The 19,813-nt window shown below is 38.6% G+C and overlaps 1 protein-coding gene across 4 annotated transcripts in view; it reads left to right on the plus strand.

Moving 5' to 3' along the window:
• Window positions 1-19,813, plus strand: part of astn1 (astrotactin 1) — a 394,147-nt gene that overhangs the window by 111,554 nt on the left and 262,780 nt on the right. For 2 of the 4 annotated variants that reach the window (XM_067604968.1, XM_067604965.1), the window contains exons 6-8: window positions 6,500-6,649; window positions 8,335-8,484; window positions 13,005-13,172. In XM_067604968.1, the coding sequence (XP_067461069.1) occupies window positions 6,500-6,649; window positions 8,335-8,484; window positions 13,005-13,172 (468 nt within the window). The remainder of the gene's footprint in view (window positions 1-6,499; window positions 6,650-8,334; window positions 8,485-13,004; window positions 13,173-19,813) is intronic. The other 2 variants (XM_067604966.1, XM_067604967.1) reach the window with 2 other exon arrangements.

Raw genomic sequence — 19,813 nt, forward strand, 5'->3', positions numbered from 1 at the left:
TTGCACTAATCTATGGCTCCTATTACTCTTTTCATCCCAGAACTAACATCCTCTGCTCACCATCTGAGGTGCTTTCAACATCATTCTCTCCATCCCCTGGTATCATTCCTACTGCTTTTAAAACTACCATGGTTACACCATTATTAAAAAGAACCAACTTTGACCCACAAAACCTAAACAATTATAGACCGATTTCAAATGTTCCATTCATGTCCAAACTGTTAGAAAAGGGGATGGCTAGCCAACTCACTGCCCATCTATCCAGTAATAACCTCTGTAATGAGTTTCAGTTCAACACTACCAAAACTGCACTGACCAAAGTAACTAATGATCTGTTTATTGCAATGGACTCTGATCTCTCATCTGTTTGCTGTTACTTGATTTAAGTGCCGCCTTTCACACTGTGGACCATGACACCCTCCTATAACATCTTGAGAGCCTTATTGGTCTCAAGGGTCTGGCACTTTCTTGGTTTCGATCATACCTGAGTAATAGAACACAAGGCTATAATACTATGTCTTCCCACTCTAAGGTCAAATACCGTGTCCCTACTTGCTGCCCTTGGGTCACATTTTCAAAAAACAAAACATAATGAATCAATGCTACACTGATGACCCACAAATCTATCCTCCTGTAACAGTCAGTGACTCCTGTAGTTTGTTAGAAGTCCATCACTGGATGTGCAATAATTTCCTGCATTTGAATGCACACAAGACAAGACAAAATGCTGCTTGGTCCAGCTAGATTCACATTGCTTTTTACAGACTTTTCCATTAATCTTGATGGCTGCACAATTTTTCAGACCCATACAGTTAAGAGTCTAGGAATAGTATTCGATCCATGTCTTACATTTGAGCCACATATCAAGTATATAACACAAACTGCCTTCGTCCACCTTTGTAAAATAGCCAAATACACCCCATTTTATCAAATTCAGATGCTGAAATCCTAATACATGCCTTCATAACATCTAGAATAGTTATATATAACATAACATCTATAATAATAATAACTCTTTTGGATGTCAAGCCTTTGCCCCAAGCTCCACTTCTCTGGAATAATCTACCATTGCACATTCGGAAGGCAAGCTCTGTTGATACTTTCAAATCCAAGCTGAAAACAGGTCTTTTTTTCTGTTTGCTATGACCTTTCCTAATTTCACTGCCTAGGAACCCAAATCACTAACTGTTTTCCTCTTTGACATGTAGCTATCCCAACCTTGCTAGAGTTATATGATCTCTGTTTTAAAATTTCTAACCTAAACCTTGTTGTAATATTGACATTACAACCTGTGTATGTGTGTGTGAGCGTATGTATGTGTGTGTACTTTTACATGTAATATCGTGCCATGGTTTCCCTCCAATTCCATGGATCTGTCTATGCCCTATGCCCCGCTGACACTATTGGAGGATCTGTGGCCCCAGCTCGGAGCCAAGCCCAGATCCCAGGTGTGCTCCACTCAAGTACCTGAATCTTGGTCACTGGCCTCCGTCACCAAGCAGTGGAAAATGCGTGTCCTTCCCTCATCTCTGCCTGGGGATCTGATCTTGGAGAATCGCTTAGAACCAGTGGAAAGTCTGGAGTCACCTGTCTCTCCCTCAGGCAAGGGATCCCTAGTCAGCACCGAATGCCATCCCCATCATCCCTCGCTGATGTTGACCCGTGATACCACCAGTGCCCCCAACACCGGCGCATTGCCCACCGCTGCTGGCCCACCTCACGGCAGCCAGCTGGGGCACCAACACACTGTTGTCTCGCCCCTTGCTGGTGGTGCTTCTTTTTTTTGTTTTCTGTTGTTTTTATTAACTTGTAAAGTTCACACTTTAAATAAACTGAAGTTGAAGTTGAAGTTGAGTTTGGACATTTTTTCAAAAAACCATAAGGTCCTGGTGTTTACTATTGCCATGATGACGAAGGTTGCGTCACTTTAAGGAAGTATAAACCACAGTTCAAGTGATTATTTTAACACAAATCATGAATTTCCACTAACCCTAACCAAGGATTTTTTGTGCCTAAACCCAACCAGACCTTAACCACAGCGCTGTCACACCATAAAATATCATCATTTTTTAAAAGTGATTTGTAATAGTTTTGGAAAGCTGCGTAAATGTAACTTAAGGTTGTTTTTGCTGGCCTGAATTTTAGACATATACTGTTTTTTTTTTTATGAGGATGTGTGGGGAAATTCTGGGTTGTATACGACATCTCTTCTTTGACATCTCAGCATTTTTGTGTCATATCATCAAAATGTGCCTGCATGATGGATATTTATCTAAAGTCTACATATCATTTGGTCTTTTTTGTAGTTATTGGAAAATATTTAATGTTGAAGTACTCCTTTCTTCACCAATCACTGCCTAGACATTTTATTTGTCTTCATTTCATTGCAGCGTTTTAATAGCACATTGAATATAATTCCAGAGGACTTTGTTCCCTGTCAGTAAACATTTCTGGGGGGGAAGTGTGCAGTGAATATTGCTTTATTATTAAATCAGTCGTGTGAAATGCTGCTGAAACAATGGTGTCATCAAAAAAGCCTTCCCACTTGTGAAGTACAGCAATGCCAACATCTGTGCTGACAGATAGTCATGGCTGCCAATAATATTTACACTACACATTCATATCCTCAGTGCATATTGTTTTAAAACCAACAATATGAAAAGCTGATGAAGCTGCTGTCATGAAAAAGTCCTTCTCAGTTTGTCACATTGACGCTGCTGCCAAGAGTGTTTTCATTCCCCCATTGTTTCCTAGGGATCTTCTCCACTTTAATCAAGCACTGTGTCTTGGTTAGGGATTTTTAAAGCTCTTTTCACTGAGCAACATTAGCATGAATTTTACTTCCATTCACATTTATCCCGCTGAGGCAGCAAATCTTTGCTGCTTTGATGGATTTTCCCCCTCACTTTTTGATTCACAATCCGCTAACACTTGTAAGACAAGCTTCAATACATGCCCTCTAAATGTAGCTAATGCCTCTGCTAAAATACCCTCCACTGAAATGCATTGTGAACATACAGTAAGAGCAGTTTGTTTATCACATTGTACTGTATACATCAGCTCCCATCCTCAAGATCATACTATAGCAGTAAATCACAAAGCTGTCAGGCCCAATTCACTGCTGAATTTTTCCTCCTACTTCGAAGCAAAAGAGAAACATTTACTATCTCATGAAAATGCAAAGTGGAGAATGTTTGAACGGTATGAATGGGATTATCTTAGCAATGGATTCTCCATTTTTTTTTTACCTTTATCCTGCGCTTTTCCTTGGCAGTGTAACAGCATTTTGACAAGGCTCGTGTGCTTGCATTTTCAATGAATCGCAGCATAAAAAACTGAAAAACTAACAAAAACTAACCTCCTCCCTACAAAAAATCAAGAGTCATGTTGGTATTGTCCAGCAAAAAGCCACATCAATATGTGTTATGCATGTTTAGCAGTTTATTTAGTATGCATGTGGTCCATCTCTCACACTGTATGCATCCACTGTTTCCATTTATATTTTTTCAAACTGATTAACTTTGACACAGTCAGTCACCCCATTTTTCCCTTAAATTTTCCTAGATAGGATAGCTGGAAACATTGTCACCATTGTTATTTATGTTTTGTTTAAGATAAGATTCCCAAGATGCTTGGTATACATAGTAAAAATACATATAATCGTGTGGGGAAAAAAATTGCAAACTGTTTGAAAAGCAATCAATTATGGTATTAATCAAGCGGGAATAATAAGCACTCTCTAGTTCCAGTGTCTCAAATATGATAAATTTTTTTATGTCATTGTTGATTGAAAGCCTTTGGGTTTAGGACTTCAAGCTATTTGAAGATGTCACTTTGGATGTCCTCAAATTGTCTTGAGCAATTTTTACATTATCTTCTGACATTTTATAGTCTATACAATTAATTGATTAAGGGATCAAGATCAATAGATAATGAAAATACTTGTAAGATGCATGCTAAAATAAAATTTAATAGAATAAAAATAAAATAACAGGAACAGAAAGAAGTTTTCAGTTGTCAATTTAAATATTAAACAACTGGTAACTTTAGATGGTGACATCAGATTATGGTTAATGTTTATTGATACACAGGCAAGTTAAAGCATAATTTGATTTGATCAAATTAATCATTATACAGTATGTTTGTTTGTGCTGACAAAGGCAACGATGACTGGAAACATACCACATGTTTTAAACATATTCCTTATGCAATTTCATGATGAATTAATGATATTCAAAATTATAAATCGGAGAGAGGTGTTGGAAGTTTGAAAATTTCAAAGAGCTAGAATAAGATAGGGAAGCTATCACAACACACAGACGACTAGACTGTACAGTAGACTGCACTTTACATATCAACACTCCTTCACAAAAATACTGTAATTACAAAATTCTCAGTTTGTCTGTGCAGAATGGTATTAAGTTGTTTACTGTTCATTTATTTATCTTTGATTATGTAACATTTAATATACTTATAATTGTAAGTTGGGTATAATTGTTCATATTTCTGCATCAAGAGATAAAGGACTTGTGTTTCCATAGTAACTCCAGGGACAGGTACTAACAACATTGTCAGTTACTGGTACTGATTCACAGTGCAATTTAAGTGATAAAGAGTGTGTTATTCTAATCAACAATAGTGCTGCTGTACACATTAAATTGAATAGCTAGGAATCGTAGATGTTTATTACATCAAAGTCCCAATGGAACATCCTGAAAGCAGAGACCATTTTATAAAGTCAAAGAAACCAAGACAAACTGATGACCAGAAATAACAAAATAATGTCATATTCAACCCCGAGAGGTGAGACAGTCTTTGCTGTGAACATATATCTCTTTTACTTTACAGATAGTGTCAGTTTTGTATTTAAACTAAAACATGCAGCTTAATGCTGCTTGTGTTTGAACAGGTGGCAGTAACCTACCATATTATCATAAAAACACAGAATTAGTGAAACTTCTAAATCAAAATTCTAGCCATTTTTGTAAAGCAAAAGAAATAATAACCTCTAGATTAAATAAATTAAATCTATCACGCAGTGTGTGGTCATATCAGAAAGCAGCACAATGTGGTGATGCTGACGGCTTGGTGATGCACTGATGATTCTGTCCCCGAACTGGACAATAAGTTAACAGTTTACTCATGAGAGCTATCTGTACCATAGAGCCCTGTCATGCAACTGGCTGTCTTGTGGCTGCTACTATAGCTGCTGAGCTAACTGGCAACATGCTAGCTAGCGCTGGACAGCAAGCTGGACACAATTGCCCAAAAATTAGCTGGCTTGCAGTGCCAATTAGTAAGTTATCTAGCTTGATCACTGATTGAAAAGAAAATATATAATCAGCATCTCAGGACTGACTGCAAACCGTGCTTCTTGTGGAGCAAAGGTTCTATACAATTGGTGGAACATTGTTGATGTGATAGTTTCTATTATATTTTGGACTGTCAAGACTGTTTGTAGTTGGTCGATGGGCCCATTTTCATGTCAATGTTCACTTCGGCGCAATTTAACTTTTTTGTAAATTCACAGAATGCATTAAAAATAATACATTTCGGTGTGAAATTCTAATGTTATAATTGCTGATGTGACTGAGGCTTTAGCCCTTCAGTCTTAACTGTGTCCAAAATGATTGTAGCTACAGTTAAGCATGTCTTAAAATAATGAGGGAAAAATGATGAAGTGGATGTGATCAAAAACACATCTTTGTACTTCAGCAAGGAGTAGTTTCATTACTGACTAAGTCTGTGCAAATATCCAGTGGTTTTATTCTATCCACATATACCTCAGTGTTAATATGAGGGAGGTTTTGAATTTACTCAAACTCTCATATCCGACTTGATACTCTACATTATTTTATTGTGAATATTTACAATATCATCTGTGAAAAAGGTTCGCTCTAGAAGACAAACCTTGCAGCGTTTTAATAAATTGCTCAAGGTGAAGTACAATTTGTTCAAATTGCATTTACCCAAGGAAGGATTTCTTACTCTACAGCAAAAAACAATACGATTTAAAACCAGAGATCAGATCCAAGAAGCTACTGTACCTCTGTATTTACATCCACAGGGATGTTTTGTCTGGCTTTACCTTCTATGAGGAAGTTGCAACAGGTCTTCTTTTAGTCTGCTCAAGGATCTATATGAATGTACTCTTGTCCATTCACATTTCTTATGAACGAAGTGGATAAAAGAAAAGTTGTCTGTAATCTTCAACCAGTGCGCTCAAAAAAAAGTTGTTTTCAAGCTTTTCTTTAATGTATGATATCGTTAACTTTTTGCTTGGCCTTCATCTCCATTAGCCTACATTTCAGTTATTGACTGAAGAAAACTTTAATGCCCTGATCTGTTTCCACACTGAATCCCAGCAGTGGGTTCAGTTTCCCTTCTGGCTGCCCTTTCCCCGCAAACTCTGTGAGGCAAACTTGAGGGCACTTTCCCCACCATTGGTCCAGAACTCTTTTTTTTTCATTAGAGGTGTATTTTTGTGTGAATCCAACAGCGGGTTCAACTTTCTTGAACCCAGACGGGGACTCTGGGACGGAGGCAGACAGCGAGCCTCAGCTGGCCTTTTACACCGACCCAAACCGCAGTCGCCGCCGGAGTCGAGGTATGAGAAATGGTAACGCCAACAGCGCATGGGGCTCAGGGGGTAAGGAGGACTCGTACACCTACAGTTTATCCCGCCGTCTGATGGTATTACCATCGCCACAACGCATGACAAGTAACCTTTACAGTGCATATAGCAGATGGATAGTCCAGTGTTGTGTGTGCTCATGATTTTGACTCCTATAGGAAACACATAGTATTTGTGTAAATGCTGTGTATGGTATACATCGGTGTGTGTAGAATGTTTTGTCAGTGGTTGTGAGCATGCAACACTGATCTCAGTGCATCTGCATACAATCTTGTTGACTGAAATCAAACAAGACGACGAGATCAGAGGTTTTCAGTGCAAAATATTTTGATATTGATTGCATCTTGAGACATAAAGAACACTGTATTTTGAAATAACATTACACACAAATATTATTTTTAAGGTGGATGCTGTGCAAATGCTGTCAAAGTGAAATCGTGGAGCACGTTTTATCTGTCAGCATGCTATGTCCTTGCGGCTTTGATGTACAGTAATGGGGTGTGGAAGAGAGACAGAGGAAAAAATAAAAAATAAAGAGACAATGCACTCAAAATAATAGCTGCTGTCAGAAGGCGTTACAAGCTTTTACAACGCCTCCAAGCCAATTATTCCCCCGTCATGTGCACAGGTGTCACAAGCACGGCGAAGCCTCCAGAAGTGCAGCCAACACCTTTAATTAGAGCGAGGTTTAAGAATAGAATAAAGAGGTTGCAACACAGCCCTAACTATGTTGTTTAGATCCAGGGGAAAGGATGATTCATGAGGCCTGACAAAATATTTCTTCAAGTCAGAAGACCGATGAGAGGAAGGATGAGAATATTGAAATATTCCAGTTTTTATGGAGAAGCTAAATGTCCACAGGAGATGTTTTGTAATGAAAAAAACTGAAAATGTAAACCAATATAAACTTTAAACAAGGCATCAAAAAGGTGAAATGTTGCCCACAACCAGTTTGTGGGTAAGTTACTTGATTAAATAAACTAGCTTTACATATGTATAATACAATAGGTCAGCTTCCTGCTTTGGCTTTTGTTTAAAGGATCGCCTCGGGCAGTTTTTGAATGAAAAAGTTCTGCCAGAGTAATTTAAAAGTGACAATGTAATCTAGAGTTATTCTGGTAGTGAAAAAATAACCGCTTTAAACAAAGTGTGAGTGGCTATAGTCAAGGTCATTGTGTGATTTGTATGTGTGTGTGTGTGTGTGTGTGTGTATGCCCCTGTGGGTATGAGGTCACGTTTAACACTTTCTGTATTGCACTCTGGAGTCAAAGAGATAAGGGAAGCATTCTCACTCTGGCAGGGAGGGAGAGCAGAGGGAAAGAGGGAAGGTTGCGAAATAACCTCTGAACCGTTTTTATTCAGGCCCATGTCTCTTTTTTCCCCCCACATCCCAGCGTGGATGTTAATACCCTTCAAAGGTAAATCTTATTTCTGTGCCACCGAGTGGCCTAGTCTAAACCTCCCAAAGGCTTGCAGTTTTTGATCCAAAGGTCCTTTTCATGGGCGCTAAGCCCGTTTTTTGGCTTGTTTGTAAAATGACACTGTGTAGGCAGTGTGTATATGTTTGTGTGACTGTGTGCATGTATGTTTATGGTATGGAGGTTTTGTGGAGGAATTAAGTGTGGTCGCTGCTTCACATATCTGAACCGTTTGTTGTTCCCACCTCCCCCGTTCCCTCCCTGTGTGTTTGTTCCCAGCAGCAGGTTCCCCACGGAGCCCCATCAATAAGACCACCCTGACTCTGATCAGTGTCATCAGCTGCGTGATCGGCCTGGTTTATTCCTCTCACCTCTCCTGCAGCCTCTCAGTGCGGGTAATCCTACATGTTCCGGAGCACCTCATCGCTGACGGTAAGGCTTTACACCAGCTTCAGATTGTTAGATGCAGCCTTTCCACACACACCTCTGTGGGCGCCCAAAGCCCTGGGGGGCTGAGCTGGCATTTTTCTGCTGCTCTCTGGGGAGTCCAGCCCACTATATCTCTCAAACCGAATGCAGGCATTTTGCAGTGGAGCTGCTGATTTGCTTTGCTCTCTCAAAGACAAAGGTAAATGCCAGGTCAACCACCCCCCCCCTCCCCCCCAAGGTTTCCCATGTGAGACCACACAACAGATGTGCCCTCAAAGCATCAGAGCACATTGAGGCCAGGTCGCAGTGACCACCCGCAGCAAACCCACCATCACTCTTCCCCTTGTACTTTCTGATATGTTGAACCACCTTGCTAATGAATTTCAATGTAGCACCTGCAGAAGAAAAAAGCACCGCGGGGGCCAAGCGCTGGCTCCTGCTGGCTCATTGGCATTTTTCAGCTGTCACAGGAGTGAGCTGGCAGTCCAGATATATTATAGACTGTGACTAGGCTCACTCATCTATCATCTGGAGGTCTGATTTGATTCGGAGTGCTGCTGCTTTCCGGTGGTATACGCTGGTCTGCCAGAGAGATATTAAAATTCCAGGGAGGCGTCCAGGGAGGGAACTTTGAAAGGAGATGAAAGATGGCGAATTCGCCTGTTGAATTACAAAACTGGGATCGATTTAGAATGTTTCCATAAATGTCTCCACAATCTCATCAGACTTGATTTGATGTCATGGTGAATCAGATGAAAATCTGGATTCTACCACTGGGGAAAGAAGCTATTAATGCCAACAGCTGCGCATGTGTCTGCCTTCAAATACTGTGAAGAAAAGCGCAGTAATGTAGAGTCACACCTTTCTCCTTGGCTTTCACATCAGGGGAAGTAATCATGTGGAGATGTTTACCTGGGATAACAATGTCTACTGCTATTCAAGATTCATAACAAAAGACAAGACAAACTTTTCTTTACGACTAACTTGGAGAAAGTGTAAAACAGACCATTTCAAATAGTATTTTGTGGGAATACGTTTTTTTTACCACCATCCGTCTTGTCTGAGACGTGTCCCAATTATGTTCAATGTGTAAAACTATCATGTGGCCCATATAAGCATAGCATCCACAAATCAAGCATGACAACCCCATTCCTGATCCAGGACCCTCATACTATGTATCACAGCCATGAAAGGCGATCAGCTAGAACCTGGACATTTCAGTCACTCAGCAGCTTATAGCATTTTAAGAACATAGAGGGTTGGAAAAAGTAACCAAAAGAAATAATTACTCTGACCACTTTCTTAATTGAGATATTACAGTGATTCTGTTGACTAAAACTGTAGTCTCTTCTATCTTCTGGCCACCAGCGGCAGCACTGAGGGTGAGGAAGAAATGATGCGCCATCTTTGATTTTACACAGTTTGTATTCACTTTAATGGGAGAGACCTTTCTTGGTTAGAGTAAATCATGTTTTTACTTTTCTTACTTTTTTTTCACCTTATAATTCACTGAGGACCTTGGTTACAAATTAGGAAGTTTGTATTTTCAACATTGTAATTCATGAGAAATTCAAATTCTATGAGACACTCAGTGACTGAAATGTCGAGAGACTGTGACTAGACTGTGTCTACAGAAAAACATAGCACAGTGGTTAACTCTTTTCCCATGTGCCATCTGCCTGTATCAAAAAGCCAAAAACCAGACAAACAAAAAACAATTATTAATAATGGTTCAGTCAGAGACTTATTGCTTTATTATTATTTTTTTTGTTTCTGATTTTCGATTATTTTTATTTTTCACACTCTTTTGCTTTGGGGTTTTGGTTTAGTGTTTCATTTAAGAAACATTTTGTACTTGTAAATAAATGATGTGATATTGCTGAATTTCTGCACAACAGCTCTATTCAGACCTTGACTGAAGTGCTGCACAGTGGTGCTTAAATCAGTGGTGCTTAAATTGACTATTAAGCGCAGCACCCACTCCACTGATTCCCGCTCTGGAAGAGATTCACACTTGAAATGATGATGAATATCTGCATCAAGATGGCTCCAGTGTAACTTTAATTTTTTTTTTTTTTTTTTTTTTCCCTTTTTGGCAGAAGTCAGTTTCTAATTTTTTTTTGTATACCTCCAAAAGAATCCATTTCTAGATGCGAAATCAAAGATACTGCATTCCCAAATAGGACATGAAATACACTATAAAACAGAAACAAGTAAGACTGCTTGTGATAATGCTTATTGGTTTGTTGATTGGTTTGTTGATTGATTTGAATTTTTTTTTCCAAGCAATTTTATGACTCTTCACAATTAAGCAAACAACATGCATGTGGCCATTTGCACTGTGCACTCTAGTTTTAAAGGGATCATCAAAGGGGATGCCGCTAACTAGGACACACTGAGCCTGCCAAGAAGTCATTAAATATGCATCCCGTGTTTGCAAATGGTCAGGGCTTTGGTCAATGAGTTGCTCTGCTAATTCACAGAGATCACACAGCGGAGATGTCTCAGTATCAGGTATTATAGTGACACCTGCTGTGTCAGGGGCCTCGGTCTCCTGACAGACTCAAGGCTGTATTCTTCATATGGATTATTGACTGCATATAAGTGATTGAATCTAAAGTTATTGTATTTTTTTTTTCTTTTAATAAAATCTTCCTTTTTCTAGGTTACTTTTACTGCCGCTGGGTGGAAGGATTTCAGTAATTCATTACTGAAGGGAGTCAATTTATAGGACTTAAGCAATGATACACATGGATTTCAACCTCAATCCTTGTGTCATGTTCCTTTTTTATTGTAACAGAATGAAACCATCCACAATTTTCCTCAACTGGTCAGATGACAGAATTTTGGAATTTACATCGAAAACACCTTCATGATGCAACTTATTAACATTGTCAAGGTTCTAACCCATTAAGGTCATACTCTTTTATATGCACCATGCAGGGGAATTATTTTTCCCGAAACAAACGTCTGATAACACCTACTTACAACAGGTGCAGCTAAGCTACAGGTTAGGCCGATCAAGAAAGACAATATATGAAGGAAGAATTTAGGAAGAAACTATTAGCAGACATTCAGAAGGTGTTAACCTGATACTGGAATACAAGACAGATCCCATCATGACACTTTTTACTTGCCACCAATGCACACATGAGAAGATCAGGGCGGAGGACCATATGGAGAATCCGGGGGAGTTCAGGAAATAAAACCTCTCAAGGAGCAACTGTTAATTGATCGTCAGTTGTTAATAATTGTACAGTTAGGTATTTAATGACATTGTTGACATGGTCTCGTGTAGGTAAAACTGCAGAAAGCCTTGAGAGAGTTTGAGTAGAGTTTCTTACAGGCCTTTAACCAAGTTACCATCCTTACAAGACCATGTACAGTGGGCAATTTAATCTGTGTGTGCCATCATCTTAAACATAACTGAACTAAATGCACGCTGTATGTAAAGTCATTGACTCAGTAAGAGATGCATGAAAAGGATAGAAGTGCATAACACAATTTCCCACTTTACCAATGTGAATGACAAAGAAGACGAGTTTTCAGAGTAAAGCTGTAAAGCCCAATCCTCCACTGAGTGCATTAAACAACCAAACCAGAACAGGCTGCTTCATTCTCTACACTAACATGTCATTCAGTTATTTATGACATTGTCTGACCCTTCAACATTTTAATCCAAGCACAGATTTGTCTAAACACCATGAAAAGTTCAAACCTCTATTTCCCTCACTGCCGCGTTCCTCCTCCTGCTGCATGTGTTTAGCTGCAGGGAAACGCAGTGGAAGCCTCAGCTGGCTGCCTGTGGTTACTGATAACAAAAATATCTATCTTGTCATTATAGGTATTGCTTCATTAAAATGTTTCTCACAGTTTGGATATTTTCATCTTTTCAGTTTTTATAGCTGTCAAGGTTTGCCGTCTTGGCTGCAGGTCTGCTCTTTCATAATACGACACAATAATTCAGCTTTCAAATATTTCAATAGTGGTTGAGAAGATTGTTTGAGGCTTTTAATTGGATGTTTTGTTGGTCAGGTTCAACTTGAAGCCAAATATTTTCTCATCTGGTATGTTTTGACTCTTATCAAACTATTTGATTTTGGATGTTGAGTTTTTCTCTCCTTTAAAGAACCTCTCTGTCCATTCCACTTTAGAGAAATGAAATATTCTGTTTGTTGTCTTCAGTTCAGATGATGATATTTTTTGGTAGAAAGTTCCAAATACTGTGTCCATGTCCTTTTTAATTTAGATTAAAAAAAATAATTTAAAAAACAGCAATAAAATTATGTAGCCCCAGTCTAGAAAATCTTTTGGATTGACTTTTCATATAAATGTTTATTTAGGTAACTGTCCCTTTCCTCCCTTCATCTCTCTTTCCTTCTCATTTTTTCTTTCTACTTCATCCTCCCCTGCCTTTCGTCCTTGTCCCCATCCTTTTTCCACACTCTCTCATTTCTTCCCTCTTTATCTTCTTTCCTTCTACATTGTCTCTTTCCCTCTCTCTCTCTCTCCCTCCTCCTCAGGATCAAGGTTCATTTTGCTGCAGGGGAGCCAGTTGGACGCCTCAGACTGGCTGAACCCGGCACAGATCTTGTTGTACTACCAGCAGAATGCCAGCGGGCCCTGGGTGAATGAGCTGTGTGGACGACGCCTCCTGGACCCCTGTGAGCACCAGTGTGACCCAGAGACAGGTGAGTCAAGAAGCAGATGGAAGCAAGCATGAATTCTGTGTTATACCAAGATTGTTACCATGGAAACCTTATTAATTATTAGTTGATATGAGCGAGATCTCAGTTCTCTGGCTTGACTGGCTTCCATCATTATCGTCATCTCCATGGAGACAACAGTTATGTTAAGTAAAACGTTACGATACCTGCAACTTAAGCAGTAAACAAAACCAATGGCCTGTTAAACCTGTTACTGTATAGATTCATGGAAACATTAAATATCATTACTTCTGTAGTCTTTGTGCTTTTACATAATGATGTGCTTTATTATTGGCAGATCAGTAAAAAGCAAAATGTTATTTGCAGTGACAACAGTGCAGATGGCAAAGTGCACCTTAAAGGATTAAAATGAAGATGTGGATAAACAAACAGTAACAGTAAATAATCTCACAACTACCCATTAGCAGGGCACAGGTGGATGTTTTTTTTAGTGGCAATCTAACTTTGAATTTTTTTTCATTATTAATAAATTAAAGTTTGACCTCATCATATGTCAACCAGCTCCGGGTGTATTTCTATTAAGTTTTGTATGGAAAACAAAGTGAAGTGGTAGGGGTAGACACTGTAGCCCCCAAAACCCTGGATCCAACCGGGAGATACTGATACTGGTGATACTGCACCAATTTCAATCTGGATTGTCTCATTTTTATACAAACAAAAACATATGGCATCAGGATTAGCTATAAGACTTTTTAATCACATAAAAATTCTACACAAAGACGACACCAAACACGCACAGCATACAAAACATGCTTGTGTAAATCTGACATGAAGCCATTTCAGAATTATATTCCATTTTTGTTAGCATGTCTTTACATCTTTCATCTGCGTCTTTTTTTTGCACTTGCCCACATACTGCACATCTGGATACTCAGTGTTTACTATGTTGTGTAGATTTTTATAAATGTTCTTAAACAAATAACACAAGGGTTTAAGAAAAGTAATTGATAATATCCGAGAAAAAAAGCTTTATTGTAGGTCTTTAAGTTTTGAGGTTATTGTTGAAAAAGTTAAGTTGCGAATAATAGCATCATCACTCAGCTTTTTTGTTTTTTGTTTCAATAGTGAGGGGTTTATGACCTATTCACCAAACGTGATTGTTCTAATTTGAAATATTTAACAACTGCGCCCATACAGTTTTGAATTATACAATTCTGATAACGATGAGGGGGTCAGTCATGCTGCAAGTTAAACTGAGTGGACAGTTTAACACAGCTAGCTTGATTGTGGCATTGTTTTGTTTTGTTGTTTTTTGTGAATGGCTTGTATACTTGTCGTGATTGGATAAGGAGGGTTATTAGCCACTGAATGTTCTCAGTCCTGCAGAGTGCCTCCAAGCCGAACTTGCAGTGTTTTATCACTCACTGTGGACCTCCCACTGTGGTCCTCAATAGTGGCTGTATGAAGAAGCCTCTTTAATTGTTTACAGGTGTGTCCATGACTATGGTCCAACAGGCTGCAGGGCCTGAAATGGAAAATAGATTGCTTGGAGCACTGTAACTAGTCTTCCCCAGGAGAGCTGTTTGTGGAGCTGATCAATTAGTTCACATGTAATGCCATCTTCATTTGTACACAGTGGGTCTGCACATGCTGTATGCAATATCTAGTTAAAAGATCCCCTCCAGGCATATTTTTTAAACAAAATACTCCGTGTGGAATAATTCTTGGTGTCTCATATTGTTAATCCACAAAAAATTTTTAATTGCCTCCAAGTTACATACTAGACCATGATTGGCTCTAAACTAGTTGTAATGTCACAAATCACGCTCAAAGGTACATGTCTTCAAGTCAGATTCAAGGCATAGAGAAACTTCCACCCTTCAGTAGATGAATGTGAAAACAAACTTCACACATACTGTACATCATTCTGCACAGTACAGTTCAAGCATCCAAGTAACAGTAAGCAAAACACTTTTTTGAGTGCAGGGGTATTTTAAACTAAATGAATTGTTTGGGAGAAATATAAAAGAGAGTAACTTATTTAATAAATAAATTCATTATAACAGGTAACATATAATGGGAGTGAAAAGCAGTGGTGTGTGTAAGGTACAGTATTTGTCTTGAGCTACAGGATGGGATTGAAGATTTTAGGGCTGAGATTTTGAGGAGGTTAAAGGGGACCTATTTTGCTCATTTTCAGCTCTATATTTTTTATTCTGGAACTAAACCAGAGTAGTTTTGCATGATTCACAATTCAAAAAACTCCTTATTTATCTTATACCGACTCTTTATGCAGCCCCTCAGTTCAGCCTCTGTCTCTAACAGGCAGTCTTAGCTCCTGTCTCTTTAAGGCCCCCCTCCCAATGAGCCCACTCTGTTCCAATTGACCAGCAGAGCTTTGTTAGCAGCCCAAACCAGTTGGCACAACAAGATATGGAGATATTTGGAGCTCTTTGTTCAGCGGATCAGTTAGAAATAATGCAGGGAGGAATAGCACAGTAGCACAGCCACAGTGATGATGATGTTTGTTGAAGGGCTGCGGATGACCAGCACATCTCCAACAGGTAAACTACTTATTTTACTTTGCCCTGCTGTGTAATGGAAAAACACTCACAGCGTGCCAGCTCGATTTGAGTCATGGCTCGGCATGACTACCCCCAAAACAATTGAAAAACACCATAATGTTAGCGGAGCGGAGCAGTGAACTTGCATTCTGTGCGTGGAGCAGATGATCCTATAAAGAAATCCATCACAAGCCGATGTCAGCTCAGGCTGAAAGTAGAAAAAAACTTTGGAAACCAAGTGTTCAGAGGAGTCTGAAGCTATCCCCACTAAAAATATGAATATTCTTACATTAGTGTGCTGTCTGATAATCATATCAACTATGGAGGACTAAAGATGTGATTACCAGTTGCTGATGCTAATTCTAAAGTCAGTTTATTATTTATTATTTATTATCTAGTTATTCTGCTTTGGTAATCCAGTCAAAATTTTCTGAATATGTATTTTACTTTTAGAGCTAAAATATAATATAAAATGGCCCAAGCTTCTTACTGAAGCCTAAGATGCTCTATATGTTCATACCTTTGCTCATCTGACAGAGAGCTCCTCCTGCAACAGCTAACTTAGCTCTGTTGCTTCACTAATGTCACATACCTCTGTGAATCCATACACTGGTAAAGGGAGCACTAACGAGGCTAATCATCGCAATCATCTCTGTTTCTTGATTTGTTTTGTTGTGTGCTAATCTGAAATAAATGCACTCCCTTCTTCCTACTGACAAAATGTTCACATAGGGATACAATTACCTTTAACTGTGAGACAAAGGATATATTATGGATATGTTAAAATGCTGATTATAAAGTAATAGATATCTATTGTAAATAATAGATAAACTGTAAATAATAGATAAACTAACCTTGAGCTGGTGATTATGTTGTGTTGCTTTATCATCAGACAACATCCAGGGCTGACACTGAACAAGCTAACTCCACTATTTCATACACATGCTCTTGCTGTGCGTTGTCCATTCACTGTCAAGGCCACATATTTACATACACAGTTTTCTGTTGAATCTGTAGTCAGATATTCACAGAAGCACTTGATTTTTCTCAGTGTTTGTGTAACCTCACAGTTGACATAGTGTATGCACAAATTCCATTCAGATATTCTCAAATGTTTTCCTAGCTTTTCTTTTTCACCAACTTGAATTTTAAATGAGTTTTTTTCACAGGTTTACAAAGGGGGGAATTTAAGGCTACAGAATTGGAAATTATTTCATCATCATCATTTCACAAGCTCTTAATCTTATTGACCCTTATTTGAGCACATACACAATGACAATGGGATGATCTGGAAACATAGATGACCGGCCAACCCTGTAGTTTTTCTCTTTTACATGCTTTTATCTTCTGTTCCGTTGCATATATTTATTTTGTTCAGCTCAAGAATGTGTTGTTAAGTACCACTACACTACAGATAGATGGATGGATAGAGGAATGTAAGCTTGACAGTATTGGAAATATTGAGTGATGGTCAGCACCTCAGTGGAGAAAGTGCACATGAGCCCTTAATGTCTTAATGCTGAAAATGTTTATTGAAGCACTTGATCAAGGAGAAACTGAAACAGCAAACATCAAAGTTTTCTGCAACACCTGATGTTGTCTCTTCCCGTTCTGCCCTCTGAAGGTCTGACTCCTAGTCTTTACCCTCAACAGATCAGCCGGCAATATGAAAATGAGTCTAATTGGTTCACTAGTTTCTAAACAAGGAACTGCATCTTACCCGTGTTAGTTCAGGACACGTTGCATGGAACTTCAGGTCACTGTCAGCACATTCTGGTTTGAATGTCTGATTATGTCAATAGAATCTACGTCTGTATTGTCCAGGAAGGCCCCCTCCAACCTTGGTAACCATGACAGTGCTGATTCACCCTTAATCAGAGAGGCTTTCGCTTCCCCAAACAACACAGACAGTTATTCCGAGTCTCAAGGAGAGGAGAGAGTGACTCCTTCTACGTAAGATTTACAGTGTGACCTTAAGGCCCAGGCTTGACCCAATGTAACCCAACTTGCAACCCCTAAAGATGGAAAATTCCATAACAGACGTCATGTCTGAAATGAGTGATAAATCATACTATCGGCATGTTGAGGAAGAGCAACATGTCAATAAGTTTTGATGAAAATTCTTCTTTGTGACCTACAAACTGGAAATTGGAAAAGTGCAGAGTGAAAAGTAAGCACCAGCTTAGCACAATATTGTTGTGCTTTTTCATTTAATCTTTACTGGGCTCTGTATGATCATGGGACTCACAAACGCTTACAACTGTTATCTTTGCACTTGTTGTACAATTGCATGCTGAGACTGTCAGCTGAATAGCTGAACAAAACATTGATTTAAAATGCAGCTGCGATTTTAAAATCTTGCCTGTAACGACATGACTGGCAACCGCTGATTGATGGGAGTGATACATGATGCATACTGGGTGAAAACACCTTCAATTTATAGAGAATCAATTTGACCTAGTTGTTACTGCAAAATATGTTTCTGAAATATGAACAACAACCATGAAATGCAAACTGAAAAAAATATGTAGGAAACACAACATTTGAAATGAAATATGCAGACAGTACATTGCTGATAAGGATGTACAGGGACCCATACAAAGTCTAATTATTGTATTTGCCTCTACCATCTTCTCCGTAACATTTGAAATTAGGGCCATGTGAAGCTACTGTACATTATGTTTTATTCAAGCCAGAGACCACATACAAATTCCAAATAATGAGAACAGTGTGTTGATAAAACAGAATTGTAGAACATTTTGTTGTTCAACAAGCTCTTTATCACTCTCTCTGCCAGTGAATACATTTTGATCTTCCCTGCCTCCAAATTCACTATGAAGAATGTGGGAGCCTGTAAAACAGAATAATATAATACATCTTGTTGTTTTAACAAGTTAGAAACATTTTAGCATGAGAAAAGTCCTTATTTCTGCAAGCAAATCTCCCTCCATAAATGCTAGTAAATACTTGTAGGCATCTATTATTAATTGGAGCCAAAATGGTGTAATTATTCTCAAATTTTATTATAGTGTAAGTGACTTTAGTTCACTTAGAAAATCATTCAGTAAATGTTTTTAAGCTAATTTAGAAGATTAACTGTCATACATTAGTTCTTTACATTTATTCTTACCATTTTTGTCAGCAAACATTTTCAAAGGGAGTTGCTAATGTTCTGTATCCCCGCGGAGGTGTTGACAGTAGAATTTGGCAGTCCTCTCACATACAAGAATAACTCTGGCTAGGAGAAAACAACAAAAAAACCCAGTATATATGAGAGGCTAAGAAACAACAAAACTTTAAATTAATTTCTTCATGAAAAATGCCACTATTATCTTTGCATCAAATATAAGTCCTTTAATTTATTATCAGCAATCATGTTGTTTGCTAAAAGTAATATTCAGCCTCAGTTTTATGTGCAATAAATAAACGTCTCTGTCATCAAGTCCTCCAAATTAAAGGACAAAATACATTGTTGTATCCAGTATGACACAAAGAGGTATAAACTGAGGCCTCGATATGTGCTGATCAGATCACTCTTGATGAGAAGAAACAGCAGAATGGAGAAAAATAACTTTCTTAGGCAGCTCTTTAATGTTCCCCACACATCGTCATCACAACACATTATTGTTCCTTACTCACATTTGACTCAACTAACCAAGAGTTAAGCATTTTCTGATCCGACACCCTTGTCAACAGGGCAACATCTCAGTTTCCAAAATAAAACTTTATGATCGGACACAGCTATGGTTAAGATTTGGTTAGGTTTAATCACAAAAACAACTTGTTAAGGGTTAGGGAAACATTGTGATTTGTGTTAAAATTACTAATCTGTTAAGGTCAGGAAAACTTTATTGTCATGGTTACAATAGCAACTATCCAATAACCACCACTAACCAATAAGAATAAACCAACATTTACAGTTGGTAGGAAACAGGAAACAAACTGCGATGTCCTTTTTTGAATTCTGATGTTTATTGACCCAGCCATCCCCCCTAACCTCCTCCCTTTGCAAACTTTATCACTCTGGAATAACCTCACACTGTTTCCTGCTTTGCTACCGTCAGACAAGTCATAATTCCTACAAGTTTAGCTACTCCCAAT

This window comes from Thunnus thynnus, chromosome 12, assembly GCF_963924715.1.
Source record: "Thunnus thynnus chromosome 12, fThuThy2.1, whole genome shotgun sequence".
NCBI lineage: Eukaryota > Metazoa > Chordata > Actinopteri > Scombriformes > Scombridae > Thunnus > Thunnus thynnus.